The 19,362-nt window shown below is 35.5% G+C and overlaps 1 protein-coding gene across 1 annotated transcript in view; it reads left to right on the plus strand.

Moving 5' to 3' along the window:
* The window catches only part of HCN1 (hyperpolarization activated cyclic nucleotide gated potassium channel 1), a gene marked incomplete at both ends in the record, with an annotated part of 391,087 nt that overhangs the window by 47,244 nt on the left and 324,481 nt on the right, over window positions 1–19,362 (plus strand). Inside the window, one exon of the mRNA XM_082623177.1 lies at window positions 4,346–4,769. Coding sequence (XP_082479303.1) covers window positions 4,346–4,769 — 424 coding nt within the window. The remainder of the gene's footprint in view (window positions 1–4,345; window positions 4,770–19,362) is intronic.

The following is a 19,362-nucleotide window of genomic DNA, read 5'->3' on the forward strand; positions in this document are numbered from 1 at the left end:
TTCTAAAAACTTATGGGAGAAATGAATTCTTAACATGAAAATAATTTGTCTGTGAAAATTATTTACTAGTAATTAAAGTGACCATAGTTTTAGTGATCTATTAATTATGACTGAAATACCACTTTATTTTGTATATTCTATCTACTTTTAGTATAAAGTAAAAATGATTACCTAGGTTATTATTCTACTGTAATTGTCAAGACTTGGCTTTGCAGTGAGTGTTGGTTTTACAGACAAAGTTGACTTTCTATATCACAGGTTCTATATGCTTTGCACACATCTTTGTATGCAGTCCTCCTGGAAGAGAAACTCTGAGAGTAGGAGGAGAAAATTGAAATTCACAGCAGTTAAATACCCTGCTCCAAACCATACAGCTAGTGGAACTAGGATTTGAACCCTAGGCTGCCTTCAAAGTGCAATCAAGATCTTTGACAAATACGGTCTCTCTAGAGCAAGATGAATAAGAGGGGGTTTTTGTACCATTCAAAACCAGGTATAAATCCAAAATTGTTTAGTTTGCAGGTGGTCTGACCTCAGAACATATTTTTAATCTCTTTGTTTCCTATTTATTTTAATGTATTCTATATTATGAAAGCCCTCAATGAATAAAAATCTAGAGTTATATAAAAGATATATTGGGAAAGTATTTACTGCATTAATGGCCTTTGACTTATTAAAAAAGGATTTCTTTAAATATCCTCATGAAGTGTATGTTTCCACTTAAAATTTAATTAATATATCTTCTTAGAACTTGCTGTCCTGGATACTGTCTACATGATGCAGAAGTTAAACAGAAGACAATATAGTTTTGAACTTCAAAGAACTTAAATCCAAGAAGGAAACAAAGGCAAATAGTTAGTAACAAAAGCAAAAGTGAAATAACAAGCATACTGAAAATAAATGTTGCTCTGGAAGTTGTAAAAAAAAAAAAAAAAAAAAAAACTAAGAAATTCATTGCCAGAATGGGACTTGAAGGATAGGTAGAACGCTGATACGAAAAGGAACAGGTAGAATGGAAGTAACCGTATCTCCTGTATGTGTACCTAGGTGTGCATGATGGCAAGGTAAGAGCAGGTACTCTCTTGCTTGAGCTATGAGGTACTTGCCATAAAGGGTTAAAGAAGAGATGGGGAAGGGAGGAGGAGGCTATATCAGGGAATGCCTTGATGTTTTTACTTAATTGAGAGGGTCCATGATGGTTTTGACCTGGTAAGTTACATGTTAGATGGTCGCTCTGGTACTGGCGGGTAGAATTGATCAGATTCCATAGACAGGAGACTCTTTGAGATATTCCAAGCAAGAGCTAGCTCTTCCCAAACTAGAGAGATAACAATGGAAATGCAAAGAGGGAGTGGGTAGGGAAGACGATTCTGTAATAAAATGTACAAGACATAGAAACTGAGAGTTAAGGAAAAGGGAGGGCCTGAGTATCCAAGAGAAATTTTCAGAACAAAAAGCTAAGAGAAACTCGTGGGCAGGGAGGCATGAGAGTCTCATGAGGTCAGTTTTCAGGAACATATTCATTGCTGTTTTTTAAAGCAACTTCTAGAGTGGGTGATAACTGTATTTTCCTTGGCTAGCTAAGGAATGCATGTTAACCAAAGAAAGTGTTATATTATGCAAAGTCTATAGAATTGTGTTTATGACTGCAAAATATGGTCAATGATACTTTAAAAGGAAATTATAAGGTTTAATTGAGCTTCATATTGATACTTAGATATCTCATGACTTCAATCCATAGTAAGCACCACATAAAAAGCTACGGTGTGGCAAACATTATTGCTAAAATAAAGAGTGGATGGCACATTATCCTTTTCATTTCTGTTGACTAAGAAGGATAGAGTATGAGTTTTCCTTAAAAATAGCTTCTATCTTAGTAACAGAAATACAAGCATGTATGTAAAAGTGAGTGTTTTTCAAAGGGCTCCTGACTGCTTTCCCCAAATTGGATTTCTTTTGGTAAGCAAGGAAAGGTAGATGAATACTAAGTATGCTATCAGCATCGTGTGCCACAGCTTGTTCTATGCTAGGAGCTGTGATTTGAATATAGTGTTTGTTTGTTTGCTTTTAAATCTGTAGAACCCTACACATTCGGTTCTATAATAATCTTTATTTTACAAATAAAAAAATTAGGATTAAAGAATTTAAGTAACTTGTCTCTAAATTAAGCAACTGTTGAGAATTGCTGGTTGAAGACAGCTGCAATGGGAATGATAAAGGACAAATGGATGAATACAACTTACATCTACATGTTAGAACCAAAAAGCCTTGGTAATTGATTGAATAATGAGATTAAGTAGATTTCAGGCCAGGGGTTATCTAGGATGGTTCCAAGGTTTCTGGCTTGCAAATCAGGTAGAGCGTTGTTCCATTCCCTGACACAGGGAATATCTGGGGGATGTCTGTGGGAGGGAAGGTGATGAGATTGAGCTTGGGCATGCTGTTTGACATGAGTGTGAGATATGCAAGGGGACAGATGTAATAGACTGCTGATTATAAGGATTAGGAGGCTTAGAATACAGGAATGGACTGGAGATAATGCTTTTGTAGTCATCCATTATGAATTAATCATTAAAGACATGGATGAGTGTATAATATTGCCCAAAGAGCATGTGTAGAATAGAAGATAAAAGGGCTATGTGTAACACCCAAGGGAACAGCAGCCTTTCAGGGGAAAGCAGAGAGGAGAGCAGAGAAGAGACTGATAAGAGTGTCCAGTAAAGTGAAAATCCTCAGGGCACACAAATTTCATTTTAGAGTTCAGTGATGTCACTTTTTTGTGAAACAGCTATTACAGTATTGCATCTGCCCTACATCTCTCCTCTGTCCTTAGTGTATTCTATGGCACATTTTGCATTTCCATTAGGAGAGGAGAAAAAAAAAGAGAAAAAATTTCATTGAAATTGCCAGGGCATGATGTATGATTGACATGGGTATTTGTATACTTGTCCATAACTCTATAGGTAAGTTTTGACAGAAAGACTGGTGAAATCTTCAAAATGACAAACATTTATCTTTTATATAATCCTGGGGTGGGGGGTAGAAAAAAGGGCAGAGTGGGACTGTTATAGTTCTTTCTTGTACTACTACTTTTAACCTAGGAGTCACTCATAATTAGGAATGATAATAACTTTGAAAGGTTCATGCAAATGTATACCTTACCAAAATGTAGCCCAAATAGTCTAAGTAGGAGAATTAATGTAAAATAATACCTTGGTTAACAGAAATGTCATGAAAGTTTATACCATTTTTGTAACACAACTGCTAAGAGAGTACACCTTCGACTAGAATGAAGTAGCTCATGTTTCCAGAGACTATTTTATGACTATAGAGTTGTATTAGTTGATTTGTTTCTTTATTTTTATAAGTATATGCTTAACAAGTATAGTCTATTACCTAGTCTAACTACAGTGTCAATAGACTTTGAAAGAAACCAAATGAGAATAATACAATAATCTCTGATGAATTTATTCTATATTAATAAACATTAACTATATATTAATGCTATATTAACCTGGAATACATTTCCTAATTTTAATATAAGGTGCGATAAGAGTGTTTCAAAAGGTAGTTAGTAATCATAGCTATGTTGAAAATTAAATCAGAAATTTTAAGGAAAGTATTGTTTAGAAAAATAGTGGCAATGTATTTAAAGTAGTTGTTCAATGAAGCAGTGACAAAAGTGCTAGATTCTAGTTTCAAACCTAGAGTCAGTTCAAGTATTTTCAGCCTCAGAACAGAATTAGTTTTCTCATTTCAAATTAGGAAGAATAAAGCATAAATATTTGGAGTGCTGTGAAGCTATGGAAGTTCTAGAATTTACGGTTGACCTAATCTGTAGTTCTAGAGATAAATCTGCAGTACCAATATTTTTCATGTGCCCTATTTATTACTGTTTATTCTAATCTATGATTGGTAATTTTACATATAAAGTACTTCAAAACACCTCCAAAGAATCTTCTCAAAGGTAGCTTTTTTAAAGATCTTCTGTATCTTCTCCCTTGTTTTCATCCATATTGTATGTTAACTATAGGGGAGTTTATTTTTGCTTCTTTATCAGATAAATGGGGTATGGGTGTTCATGAATTTATTTCTATAACATTTTATAGAAAGTAATTTTTAGAATTCTATAATCACAATGCCTTGCTTTAGGAATATATTAATTTTACTTAGATTTAACTTTATGGCCACTGAAGGAGCTATCTTATTTACCAAACTGACATTCTGTTCTTCTACTCATTTATTTAACCATAAGTTAGTCATAATTTTTATGGTGGTGTGGGGCAGGGAGAACAGGCTGGTCATTGTCTACATCTTAAAATCTGATTTTTTTTATTTATTATAGGTTTTATTGGGATTTAATAATGCTTATAATGATGGTTGGAAATCTGGTCATCATACCAGTTGGAATCACATTCTTTACAGAACAGACAACAACACCATGGATTATTTTCAATGTGGCTTCAGATACAGTTTTCCTTTTGGACTTGATCATGAATTTCAGGACTGGGACTGTCAATGAAGATAGTTCTGAAATCATCCTGGACCCTAAAGTGATCAAGATGAATTATTTAAAAAGCTGGTTTGTGGTTGACTTCATCTCATCAATCCCAGTGGATTATATCTTTCTCATTGTAGAAAAAGGAATGGATTCAGAAGTTTACAAGACAGCCAGGGCACTTCGCATTGTGAGGTTTACAAAAATTCTCAGTCTCTTGCGTTTATTACGACTTTCAAGGTTAATTAGATACATACATCAGTGGGAAGAGGTAAGACATATCTTTTACATTTTTAAAGCTACTATATCATGCAATTTAAACTATAACTGTTCCAAAATGAACAACTGTGCTATATATAACGAGTTTTATGAAATTCAAAAAGAAAAATTTCATTTTTTTTTTGGTATGTAAGTGGTATATTTGTATCCTCAAAAGATATGGTCGAATACTGGATTTGAGTGAAGTGAAAAAATTAGTGATTGTAAAACAATTGTCTTATGCCAATTCAGTCATTTTTTTAACGTCTTTATTGGAGTATAATTCCTTTACAGTGGTGTGTTAGCTTCTGCTTTATAACAAAGTGGATCAGCTATACATATACATATATCCCCATATCTCCTCCCTCTTGTGTCTCCCTCCTACCCTTGCTATCCCACCCCTCTAGGCGGTCACAAGGCACAGAGCTGATCTCCCTGTGCTATGCAGCTGCTTCCCACTAACTATCTATTTTACATTTGGTAGTGTATATATGTCAGTGCTACTCTCTCATTCATCCCAGCTTACCCTTCCCCCTCCCCATGTCCTCAAGTCCATTCTCTATGTCTGCGTCTGCGTCTTTATTCCTGTCCTGCCCCTAGGTTCGTCGGAACCATTTTTTTTCTTTTAGATTCCATGCTAGTCTTTTTTTTAAAGCAAATCTACTTTAATCAACAAATTTTTATCTTAACCAGTGCAGCCCCTCTTCCACCATGGGAGACTGTTTTTATTTAATATCTAATATTAGTTTGTTTTATCTAACACATCAAGTACCATCTTTGACAAAGCTGTAGGGTCTGATTGCTAACCTGGTTTGTATCATTAGCTCTGTGAAATAATGTGGAATATGTTTCCTCTAATATTGAAATTTTAGAGAATTTGTGTTTGAAGAAAACAGATTTTTTTTTTTTTAGAATTTCCAAGTTGTATGTGTAAAGACTGATTTTAGTATAGTAATTTTCCTCATTGTTATTCTTTGCCTATAATTATTTATTATAGGTTCTCTCTACTAGTTCATTTCATAATACTGAAAAACAGCATACCCCGAAGGGAAATTATCACATAAAAAACACAAATACTACAGTGAATAAGTACAGTGAATCTGGCCAATATTTTGCTGAATAGGGCATCTGTTGTTCTTAGGCAATTGGTGGGACCTGAAAGGGCTCAGCCAACTGGAGTTTCCAAAGGTCTGAGTTAAATGTACCATCACCAAGCAAAGGAGGTTATGTCCCTAATTTCAGAGTCAGCATATTAACTTTTTGATTTTCTTTTCCTTCTAAATGTATCTTTAAAAAGTTAATTATAACTTGAACTTTATTGTCTGCATAAAAATGAGGGTCAAAGAGGCCTCCAGAGTGCCTAAACCTGCACTAAAGAAAACAATACATTGGCTAGGAATTAATCGCCACTTTACTAACTACAGAAATGCTTTTTAGGATGAATTATATTTTGGAATTTAGGTTTAAACAAGTCATAAAATGGAACTTTGGTGAACATTAGCTCTGCTTTCTGCGAGACTGTAACAATGCTTTGTGTGTGCCTGTTGATGACATTTTGGTTCCTAGGATTTCAGGAAATGACATATAATAATAAGACACTGCATAAGACACTGCTAAAAAGACATAAAAATGGATCATTCTTAAAATATGGATACGGATTATATTTAAAATCAGATGAAGCACATGTGAGAAATTGGATTCATCTTATAATGTCTCTCTATATAGCACATTCCATCTAACATGTAAAAACTGTTTGGTTTTCAAACATTATTATGCTAATGTTAATATCAAAACAAGGTGATTACTGATAAAAATAGCTAATATTTATTGATGGCTTATTATATATCAAGTAATATGTTTGATTCTTTACATGGATTAGTTCATTGAATCTTCCTAATAACTCTGGTAACTTGCCCAGATTCACAGGGTTAGTAATAGGTGGAGCTGGGATTCTGACCTTGACAACCTGACCTTGACAACCTGACCTGACCTTGGCAAAGCTCTTAACCACATAACCATATAGCTTCTCACCATAACATATATATATTCTTTTAATGAGAAATACCTTAATATTACACCATTTTATATATATAATCAAAAATTGTAGGAAACTTTTCTTAACTGAACTTTGTGGTCCAAGCAACATAAAATCTGAATATTTGCCTCTTAAAACATGGTCACAAAAAATATTGTAATGAGTAGCCTGTGAGAAGAAAAGTCACTGATATAAATACTCAGTCAATTAAAAATACAGTGGGCGGGCTTCCCTGGTGGCGCAGTGGTTGAGAGTCCACCTGCCGATGCAGGGGACACGGGTTCGTGCCCCGGTCCGGGAAGATCCCACATGCCGTGGAGCAGCTAGGCCCATGAGCCATGGCTGCTGAGCCTGCGTGTCCGGAGCCTATGCTCCGCAACGGGAGAGGCCACAGCAGTGAGAGGCCCACGTACCGCAAAAAAAAAAAAAAAAAAAAAAAATACAGTGGGCAATGCGACTATTTTCAGTGTCTTGTAGTTTGAACCCAGTTACCCTAGAGAACGGCAGAAGGATGAACAGATGGCATTCTACCAGATAAAATGGCCGGCTGTACAGTCATAGAAGAGCACACTCCTTAGTACCGTTGTCCTCTAGTTCCTGGCAGCGGTCACAGACACCCAGGTCTGTGTAACTTGATGGTGTTTCACAGATGCCAGGATATAATTCAGGAGCATCAGCTCACTGCCATCATTACTGTAAAATGCAATTTAATATGCACTTACAGGCATTTGGTAACCAAACCCATTCAAGCTAGAGTTGTGAGTTGGCAAGATCTTTCTTATAAATAAATGACCTTGATAATAAATGAATCATAAGCTCACTTCACGAAGAATGTTTTCTTGATTATATGATATCCCCATATAATATCACATATATCATGGATAGTTAATGTCTGTCAGTAACACTGCTAAGCAGAGAAAAAATACAGTAGTAATTAACCCAAATTTAATATGGATTCATTATTTCATCACCTACGTGATTGAAACCAAAGTCACAAAGAAACTTGAATCGTTCCAAATTGGTAAAGTTCTACCTGGGTTTTATAAATGCCACCAGGATGTGTTTACAAGTAGAAACACAACAAATAATCAGGTTGCTCTATGAGCATTTGGAATAAGAGTACAGAGGAAGATGTGGGTTCACCCACATGTCTTTGAGTTCTGAGTGTTTCAGTACCAAGCTGGCTAATGCTAAATTCAGCAAATTTGGGGAAGTAATGTGTGAAGTCTGGGAGCTGCCACCGTTTTAAATGAATCATTCCCAAGAAAAGTGGCTGCCTTCTATAGGAAACTGCTTCCATCTTCAATGAGACATTTTCTTTTTCCGATCTGAATTAGTTCAACTGATAAACAACAGGAAGTGACAAAGCCAGATAAATTAGAGAAATATTGTGAATGAAATACAGAAACTTTAAAATTTAGCCCTTATGTTACTATCCTTGCTAACGTTGAATATAGTGGCTAATATAGAAGGAAAGAAATTATTTGGCCAACTGATTTATGAAACACATGGTGTTAAGAAGTCAGGGGGGACGTTGTTTTCATGAGGCAATGATAAGATCAATGGCTTTAGGATGCAAAATTAGAGCTCTCTGACCCTGTACTGAAACTTTACATGTATGGCCAGGTGAGGTGAAAATATGTGGCAATTGTTTAGATAAATCAGGTCAAAAAATTCCTTTTCCTGTAATCGCCCAAAAACAGAGGTGAATCTCTCCCACTCTTGTATTTTGGCTTAAAAAAACCATTCCCTTAATTCAACATTGTTGTTATTGTTGTATTTCAAGTGAAGTCAGTGACCTGAGCCAGAGTGCCCTTTTGTAACCTATCACAGAGAACCCGTTCTCTGTGATCCTCCTGAAAGAGACATATGGTGAGGAAATCCTCAGAAATTAAATGGAATATTATTTACAATTATTGACAATCACCAGCCACTGAAGAGATAAAGGGTAGATTAAGAGCTTAGTAAATAGGAGATTATTTAAAAGTGAAGAGTTCCAGGAACCTTGAATGCTATAACTGCTGATCCCTATCATTTTATCAAATACAGATGATCCTTGAAATTATTAGATATTTTGGAAATAGTAATTGAAAAGAGAAATATTACTCTGTCATGGTTATCTATTTGTAGGATTCAATGTCACAGAAAGTGGAAATTCTTCATGGGCAATGTTAAAAATGGATGGCAAACACATGAAGCTCCTATAATAACTATGGCTTTGGAATACATACCTATAATATTTTATTTTTCATTCTTTATTTACTATCCCCTCAACTTTCCTTGTATAGATTTTAGACCTCTCACAAATTACTTGCTTATTTTGAGGCAAGGAAGAGGACTGTGGTTCTGATCTTCAAATATGTCTATAGCAATTTCAGATGAATAATGTGTCTGGAACATTGCAATGCCCTTCTAGCAATCAGTATTAGATTTTTATGTTGGCTTAGAGGCAGATTTATGTACAAATTATGTTTAACAACAGAACATTAATAAGGAAATTTATTCTACAGGGAGCTAATACAGACTGCAGTTTCTGTCTTTGGTTAATTTTAGCATTCTAATTGGTTTAGATTAGAAACTAGCTCTTGCTATAAATTGCAATACATATTATAACTACTTCCATTTTGTAGAAAACACATAGAATTCTAAGACTTGCCATAAGCAAAAAAAACACATAGAATTCTAAGACTCGCCATAAGCAAACACCAGTGTTTTCCTAAACCTGCCCTCTGCTAGAACTTAGGGAGGTTCCCTATTGCCTATCACATCAAATCTGTGTTTCTTTGCTGTGCCTTCAAGGCTCTACAGCAAACCATTCCCCTGTCTCACCATTGTCACTTCATATTTGCGCCCAACAGCTATTTTCTGTTTGTTTTTTAGTTTTATAATGCTTCTGTCAGAGAATGATTTTTTTTCTGCTTCTGGTAATTTTGCATGTGCCACACCTCAGATTTGGAAAGCCTTTCTTTTTCTATTATTCATTTAAAATTTATGCTCAAACTCATCTCCAGAAAATATTCTGCATTGATGGACTGCATTATAATGGTCAATACTTTTACTTTGAACAATTCTACTGTCTCTGCGTGCATTTGTTCATGCCCATAGCTGGGTTGTGAATACTTATATATGCATTTCCTTTTCCTTTCCTGGGCATAAATGTCTGTAGGGAAGAGTCAGGGTCAACTTTTTGCCCTTGAATCTCCTTGTACACTAGTATAGAGTTCTAAACACAATAGGCTCTCTGAGTATACCTATCTGCTTACTACATGGCAATGCCCCATGTTCTAAATCCATTAAATAATTGCAAAGGTATATTTATTCTTCACTCCCAAGCATTTACTGAATAACTTCTATATGCAGATGCTAAACATGAGAATACAAAGCACATCTCAGCTTTGCAGGAAAAACAGACCTGTGAACAAATAATCACAGATGGTGCGGTAAGTGATGGCATAAAAGAGGGAGTGAAGAACACAGCTATTTTTGCAGGAGAAGAAAGCCTCAGAGATACTCGAACTGAGTTTTGAGTTTTGAGTCTGGATTACTAAGGTGAATAAAAGGGGGCAGAGGAGTACCGTCAGTAAGACATGAAACATATGCAGCCTAGCACAGTTCTGCATCTCTAGAGCCTAAGTTGCAAAGGCAGTGAGTTTGGAGGAATAGACAAGAAGTTGTGCTAATGATGGACTCACTCAGTAAGGTGTCATTGAGGCATATTAGCTGAGGGATTTGCATTTTAGAATCCTGCAGAGTCAGCAGGATTGGAGACAACTGAGGATGGAACTAATAATATCAGTTAAGAGAGAGATTCATCACACATTTGCATTTTTATATATAGCTAGCATCAGGCAGGATACTTTTTAGATATCTAAAGGGAGGTTTATCTTTGCCAAGTATTCTTGCCATTGAAATATTTGTATCAAATAATAAAATATGATAACGCCTTATATGAAGTACTGTTTGTAATGTTATAAAATTTAAATATTAATTATATTTGATATAATTAATAATCATTCATAGAATAACATATTAATGTGTTAATATAATTATATTATTGATATAATTATATTTGAGTTTTGTATTTCACATCACCAGAAATGTGATGGTGTAAAATGGATCCTGTGCTAGAAATGAGCACTTATGGATGTTTATTCAAGTTGTGCCTTTTATTTTCTATTTAATCTAGGGAAAAATGCTTAAAGTGACTTTTTTATGACTACAACCTTAATAGAACAGTTGTGAAGTTCAAAGGAAATTAGATATATGGAAATTATTTGAAGTATTCAAGTTGATGTATGCCTATAATATTCATACATATGAGTATTCACGATGTCATCTTTCTCAGATTAGCACACTGACTAACAAAAACATTATTACGTGTGTGTGAGTTGCTTAATATTTTTTTCAGGCAAATATTGATTCTGCTAAAGACCACTAGGTGTCCTCTATTAGTTGTATTAATTCAGAGTTCTATATTCTGAAATACCAAAACTGTCTTTTTTGAAATTATTCATTTATACTCTCTTAGAATCGCCTAATTGCTTGGCTATCTGTCTAGATAAAATAGATGACAATGAATATTCATATATGTAAAGATTATTTCTCTTTATCTGTACTTTCTCCTCAGGTTAAAGAAAGAGCTTGTTAAGTTCATTCTCTAAAAAATCATTTTTATTCCAAGAGAATTGTTTTCAATATTATACTGTATGTTTTTTTAAGATGGTATTTTAACAGACACCCTGAAGTTCTAACGTATGGTGTAATGAGTTCTATTTTGGTAGGCAGTATTATTAAGTCAAGACAATTAAAAAGAGATTGACAAAGTATGTGTGTATGTGTGTGTGTGTGTGTGTGTGTGTGTGTGTTTGGGGTAAGATATATAATTTTATAAATGCTTTTTGGTTAGTGCCTTGCAGAAGATCTATATAATCCTGATGCTTTTGACATGGAGATGTCAGTTTAATGCTAAAATATAAGATCAAATTTGACATGTCCAGGACTCTATTTTAATATTAACACATTAGAATTTCTTAATGCCCCATAATTGCCCAATCTATGTTCCTGTTTTGCATGTGTTTATATGCCTCCTTGGCTATATGTTGATAACTAGACTCATATCCCAAATTTCCAAACTATGTACCCTTATGCCTCAAAATCTACATGATATCTCTATAAAGATATCTTGTGAGTTCCTCAAGCTCAGTGTGTTCATTTCCCCTTCAGGTCTCCTCCTTCTCTCTTGTTTCCTGTTGCTCAATTTAGGAATCCAAGAGGTATCCTTGATTTCTCCGCTCTCATTCTCCGTAGCTAACAGTAACCAAGTTCTACTGGTTCTACTTCTTGGAATGTGGTTTCAATTCTAATATTCCTTCACTCAGTCCTCTCTATCACCATCCTAGTCCAAGCCAACACCAGTCATTTCTCATTTGCATTTTTATAGTAGAGTCATTACTATGTTTAAAAATTCTCCCTTGCTTATCTTCCTAGGGCCTCAAAAGTGACATTTTTGAAGAGCAAATATTACCATATCATTTACCTGCTGAAAATATTTCTATGGTGTTTCAGTATCATGAGGACAAATTCCAAAATACAAGGTCCTTTGAAATCTGATTCTTTTCCCATATCAGCCTGGAAAACTCCTTGCTCATTATTATTATTATTTTAATAAATTTATTTATTTTTGACTGCGTTGGGTCTTTCTTGCTGCACGCAGGCTTTCTCTAGTTGTGGTAAGCGGGGGCTACTCCTCGTTTTGGTGTGTGGGCTTCTCATTGCGGTGGCTTCTCTTGTTGCAGAGCACGGGCTCTAGGCATGTGGGCTTCAGTAGTTGTGGTACAGAGGCTCGGTAGTTGTGGCTCACAGGCTCTAGAGTGCAGGCTCAGTAGTTGTGGCACATGGGCTTAGTTGCTTCTTAGCGTGTGGGACCTTCCCAGACCAGGGATCGAACCCACGTCCCCTGCATTGGCAGGCGGATTCTTAACCATCACGCCACCAGGGAAGTCCCTTGCTCATTAATTTTTAACTAGTCTGAACCTCTTTATGTTTGTCACATGTACTGTTTTAAGGCCCTTACAAGTGTTGTTCACTTTTCCTAGAACTCTGTTCCTTTGGCCAACCCCAATTCATCCATCACATTTTGTTGCTATGACTTTGACTTTAACTTAAGATACCCTGGGGTGGAATTAACGAATCTTTCAGGTAATGTTAGTTCCAACCGTAATATGCTGAAATAGCCTCACATGCTTTTGCTTTGTAACATTCATCACTTTTGTAATTTTCTTAAACTCTGCCTTCCCAACTATATATTAAGCTCCAGAAGGGCAGAAACCATAGATTTCCTGTATCTTCAGCTGCTAGCGTAGTGTCTGGAAAATAATGGGCACAAGAATACTTGCTAAATGAGTTAAATTATGCCCTCAAGGGAATTTCAGTTCAGCAGATATGTAAACAATCAAACATGTAAGGAAAACAGTAGAGTGTCTTAAATCCAATATTAGAAGCATTTATAGTATAGAAAAAAAACAAAAGAGAGAAATGTACTATGAGAGTGTGGTAGAGGGTAGAGGAGAGGCTCTAAATAAGCCATCCTAATAAATGTGGCCACTTTGAAAACCAAGCTTGAAAGTATATATCCTTCCAAGTGGGTAGGCCTGGGAAATATTCTAAGAGAACTGAGAAATCATGGATAAATTCAATCTAGCTCATCATTTATAGATGGGGATGATAGCGATTTTCTGCCCAATCTCATAGAATGGCTTTGAGGCTCAAATGAGATGTAACTGTTGAACATACTTAGAAACTATAAAGTTTATAGAAATGTGCATTATTGTTATCATAAAAGTCTCCACTAGTTTAAAATATGTAAAATCTCAACAGACAGTTCAACTCTTGGCCCTTTAGTGTGCTTACTGCCTTTCTAAATATTGGAAGAATTATAAATACGATTATGCATTCTTTCTGTCCAAAGTATACCAAGTAAAGATTTGAAGCACTAAATGAGTCAGGCTAATTTAGGACAAAGTGCGTTCAGCCTTTCGGAGAAATGTATCAGCTTTTCATTTCATTGTGCATGCAGACATAACATGTATTATGTGTGCTGCTATTTTAGACTCATCTGTGTGCTGTTAGAGTGCAAACTGGGAATGCCATTGGTTCCTGAGTACTGGACCCAAAATTTGTGATGTGATTCTGTTTTAAACTTGAATTCTATTTCAACTGCCAGAGTGTTTCATAAAAACACTTTATACTGTGCTGTGTTACTTTAATTATCTGGGTAATTATCTCAACTGAAAAGGTCACTGTTTTTAGTCTTATATACATACTGTGATGCACCTGTCTACAAAAAGGATGTGTGAAGAGACATGACTTAAATTGGAAAATGATACAGTGGCACCCAAGAATTATTATTATTATTTTTTTTTTGCGGTACGTGGGCCTCCCACTGCTGTGGTCTCTCCCATTGTGGAGCACAGGCTCCGGATGCGCAGGCTCAGCGGCCATGGCTCACGGGCCCAGCCACTCCGCGGCATGTGGGATCTTCCCGGACCGGGGCATGAACCTGCGTCCCCTGCATCGGCAGGCAGACTCTCAACCACTGTGCCACCAGGGAAGCCCCCAAGAATATTTTGTTGTTACAAACAATGAGGTGAAATTTAGCTCATCTCTGAAGGAAGTGTTGAATATATAATCACAGAGGGAAAATATGTGCTTTTTTATTGTCAGTTTCTAACAAGTCAGTCTTTCACTTTAGTCAGATACAATGTCAGAAGTGTTTTTATTAATTTGAAATATTTTGGAAAACAAAATTTTGCTTGCATTATGTCAAAAATAGTAGTCAATTCAAATTTCCTTGAGCTAAGCACAGTCATTGAAATATATGAGAATTTGTCACAGAAAGTCAGTTTCATAAGACCTTATTAACTGTGTCATGAAAGCTCAAGAATAAATAAAATTAGAACCCTTGAATTGCACTGAGTAATGGATGAGAGAGACCTACTTTGACTTCTCTTTCTGTCTTGCTGATGTATACACTTTAGATTTTGTATTAGAGAAGTCGTGTTTTAGTGTGAAAGGGAAATACATTTGGTTGGTTATATAATTCTGGTGGTTATTTTGAGTTACGTCTACCATTTAGGCCATTTTTTTAAAAAGAGAGGCAAAATCTTTTTCTTATTATGTCTTAAAGTGAAAGTAGACATTGTGCAAGGCTTCTGGAAACTAGTCCCACAGTTTCATATAATTTAAAGCAGCTGTGAAGGAAGAGAATAGTAGCTATTTTGAGATAATCTTATTTGTCAGGAGTGGTGGAATCAAAATGGTTTTCCATTAAGGTTGGTCATCAGTGGGGATATTTGCAATAATATGCTGATTATTTCAATGTGCTGCTTTTTTCACTGTCACTGATGTGGAGATATGAGCTGGGTGAACATATGAAATAAAGGAAATTCCACTGAATTGAAATGAAAGTCAGGAGTACCTTGCACACGTCATTTCTAGACACTTTTCTCTCATTTAAAAAATGTGGATGATAGCTTCTACTTGGCTCATATGGTTGTTTTAATAATAAAAAAGAAAATTCATATGAAAGTGCTTTATAAACTTTAAATTGAAAGTCTAAAGAGCATAGTAATGTGAGATATAATTAGCCAGTCAAATTATTTTACTATCGTTTTCACAGAATCCCTGAAAAAAATGAAATTCCTATCTTCTTCAATATTTGGCATCATACCAGAATGTAAAGGTAGAATTCGGATTGTGATAGTGTGTAGCGTCCAAGAGCTGTAACTCCCTAATAGTATCTAACAGAAATATTTGGGGAAATCAACTAATTTTGTGGAGGCTACGCTGTTTTAGCATGGGAAGCAGTTCTCCATTGTGTGAAAATATTAATCTCTTGAGGAGAAGGATAAACATTCAGAACAACTTCTTCCAACTAACTGACATTGAATCACAAGCATTCAAATTCACAGGTTTTAATAATACTGTACAGTTGGACTTCCTGGTGGTGCAGAGGTTAAGAATCCTCTTGCCAATGCAGGGGACACGGGTTCGATCCTTGGTCCGGGAAGATCCCACATACCACAGAGCAGCTAAGCCCGTGCGCCGCAGCTACTGAGCCTGCACTCTAGAGCCTGTGAGCCACAACTGTTGATTGAGCCCACGCGCCACAACTACTGAGCCCACATGCTGCAACTACTGAAGCCCATGTACTCTAGGGCCTGCATGCTGCAACTACTGAAGCCTGTGCATCTAGAAGCCCGTGCTCTGCAACAAGAGAAGCCACCGCAATGAGAAGCCCTCACACTGCAATGAAGAGTAGCCCCCACTCACTGCAAATAGAGGAAGCCTGCGTGCAGCAATGAAGACCCAACGCAGCCAAAAAAAAAAAAAAAAAAAAAACCAAAAAAAACAAAACTGTACAGTTAAAAATGCTTCTCCATTTTTACTCAATCTGAAATTCAGAGAAATGCAAACTTAGATAGTCCTTAACCTGGGGTAGGTTTACCTCCCCTTTTCCCCCCAGCATATGGTTGTTGTAGAAGCAGAATAATTTTGTAATGACAATAATTAGTAAAAAATGCTAATAAAATTTGTTAGGAAAGAGTTATTGATAGATTTATGATATCTTAGGTGCACATATATTAATCATTTTAGAAAAATATTAGAACATGAATGGATTCAAAAAGTTGTATACGTATTTACTACCCTGACACACACAAAGCCAAGTTATGAGTAATGGACTCTAGAAGTTCTAAGTGACTGGTTTTCTGTTTTCAGACCTATCTTGAGACTTGTGAAATTAATGACTAAAATTTCACCATTGGAGAATGATTCATTTCTGTTTCTTCAAGAAACAAAAGTTCTTATAGAACTTCAAATATAGTTTAAGCCATTACCAGGTAACATTTTAGCAGGCAATTTGTTGGCAGGTAGTGAGAGTAATTTGCAAGTAGCTGAGAGTAATTCTTACACAAAACAATATAGGTATATGAATATGGGTTTCACAACTTGAGTGAGAGGTGCATGTGTATGAAAGAGGGGTTCTACCACATTTGAGAAATTCAGTTGGGCTGCAGAGGAGACACAAAGACACCAGCAAGTGATAAAAAAAAAAATTCACACTTTTGCTGAAGTCGTTCCCTGTTGCCGTATTACTAGTATTTGCCTAATGTCAAAGACAAATGTTTTAATGTTTCTAACTGTTATTTCTGGGAATTTTACCAGCTGAATCATCCATCCCCTTTTCCATTTAGTTGAATTGTTATTTCAGATGTTCCAAAAATCTCCCATGTCTTCAAATTAGAAGCTGACTCTGTGGTTACTGATGAAAAAATTTCTAGTTAGCACATGTCCTAGAAAAATGCTACTGTTTTTGAAAGAATTCTGTTTAGTAGCACATTTCTTAAATGTATGATTCTGTACGTCCAATTAAACATTGCATGTATAATCACATACTAACCATTCTAACGAAAAATAAGAGACTAGGTAATTACTTTCCTGATTCCTCATTTGTGAACTTCATATCTTTATACTATTATCAGATATAATATTTAATATATATTAATTGCTGAGCAATTAATTTGCTGAGCAGTGTACTACATATAGGGATACAAAGATGAATAATCAAGACTACTGCTAAAAGGGATTTTGTAATCTAGTGGAGGAATTAGAAAAGGAAATCAACAATCATGACAGATATTTATTAGAAATTTTTGAATGGAAGATTTTGAGAATGATTATAAGACTGTATCTCAGCTAAGGCAGAATGGCCTCCACAATCAATTCACCAAGTCTGCTAAAGGAGCAGGAGTGGGGAGTGGTGGTGTCTGGGTCAGATATTTAACCTCCTTTGATTAATGAGTTGAAATAGAATGAGCTGTAAAACACCATGCTTCACTAAAATGTAAAATGTGTTGAGTTTTAGAAACAGTGGAAACAATTTTATTTAAAGTAATATCAATACTGTGTTGAGATTGCAAAATGAGTCCCCATTACTGGACTGTGAAACATTTTCATTTCATTAAAATCATACAAATTTATGAAAGATTTCTAAATGTAGAACGTTTTTTAGCAAGCAGAAAGGACAGTATATTTAAACTTCATACATAATATTATAAACCCTGTAATTGTGAGAGAATTTAACACAAAGGAACAGAGTTTCTCACTTGCTCACTCTCTTGTCCTCTTTTCTGTAGTACGGATGCTTTTGCGCAAGACTCCTAACCAGAAAATGTGTCTCCACAATTACTAAATGAACAATCCCTATCAGATATCAAGAGACTGAAGTGCATTCAGGGACCTGGGTGCCCAAGAGCAAATCAGTTACTCTGTAATTATGGAAACAGCAGCTCCATTCAAAATGCTTGAGTTTTCTCCACATTTCGCACAAACGTATATTTTCATTCGCCTTGTGGCCTCCCAGCTTCTTCCTGCGTTGAGTCGCCTGTAACATGGCTGACTGGTACAGATACTGCTGTGGCTCTTTTTTCCTCATGAATCGGTGTGTTGATAGATTCCACCTGCAAAGGGAATGAATTCTTTCCATCCAAAACTATTCTCAAGAACAACTGTTTATTAATATTGTTTTTATTGTTGTTGTTGTTACTCTTGTTGAGAGATGAAGCAGGCAGTGAAATTACCCAGAATCTCGGGTTAGATACCTGTTCTTTGAAGAAGCGAGAGGTCAGATTTCCCTAGCTCTATTTGTAGCCCTCAGGAAATCAACTCCTTTCCCTGCCTCCTGAGAAAGAAAGGTCCTGTCAATACTATGAGTTTCTTTTATCATCTTTACGGAAGCGGAAATTTTTCCCTGTCCTCTTCTGTCGCATTTCCCATTAGGAGATTTGCTAACAGAGTGTAAGGAAAATATCTATTAGTCATTTTATTACAGCTGGGAAAATGAAATATAATTCTTGTGTCAGGAGAGACACAGACACTGTGGAGCTTTCACATAAGGCCAATACATCCTATTTCAGGACTTAAGGTACTATATGTCCCATTATTTCTTCATCTGAGGGATGGAGTATTGGGGGTGAAAAAAACAGTGTGATCCACCCCTTGGTTGGAGAACCATTTATTATATCTATTAATTAATTAGTATATCATTTTATTTCTGCCTTCCAAACAGAGAAAAAATAAATACTTGTATGAAAAAAATAAAAGCAATTAAAGAGATGACTAAATTCAAAATAGAACGCTTCCAAATTGGCAAAATAACTTACTCAATTTGCAAGACCAAACATATCCGATTATTTTCTTTTTCACTTGATACAGATCTTCAGATGATAATTTATTTTATTCAGTTATTTTATTTGATGTGGAAAGAAGATGCTTCAGGTTAAAAATACAATTTAAATGTGATAAAATTTCATAATTATTCTATAAACGTTTTCTCCCAAATTATGCTACTAAAATATTCTTAAAGGAAAATAGCTCAATGTTTCTTCCAAAGAAAAAAATCAAAATAATTTTCTCACAGTTCAGTCATGTAAGCATGTTGTCATTACAAACTTGTGGCTGCAAAACAAAATCAAGATGTCATCAAATTTGGGAGAGGGTTTCCTTAGAAGTG

This window comes from Mesoplodon mirus (assembly GCF_964341445.2).
Source record: "Mesoplodon mirus genome assembly, chromosome: 5".
NCBI lineage: Eukaryota > Metazoa > Chordata > Mammalia > Artiodactyla > Ziphiidae > Mesoplodon > Mesoplodon mirus.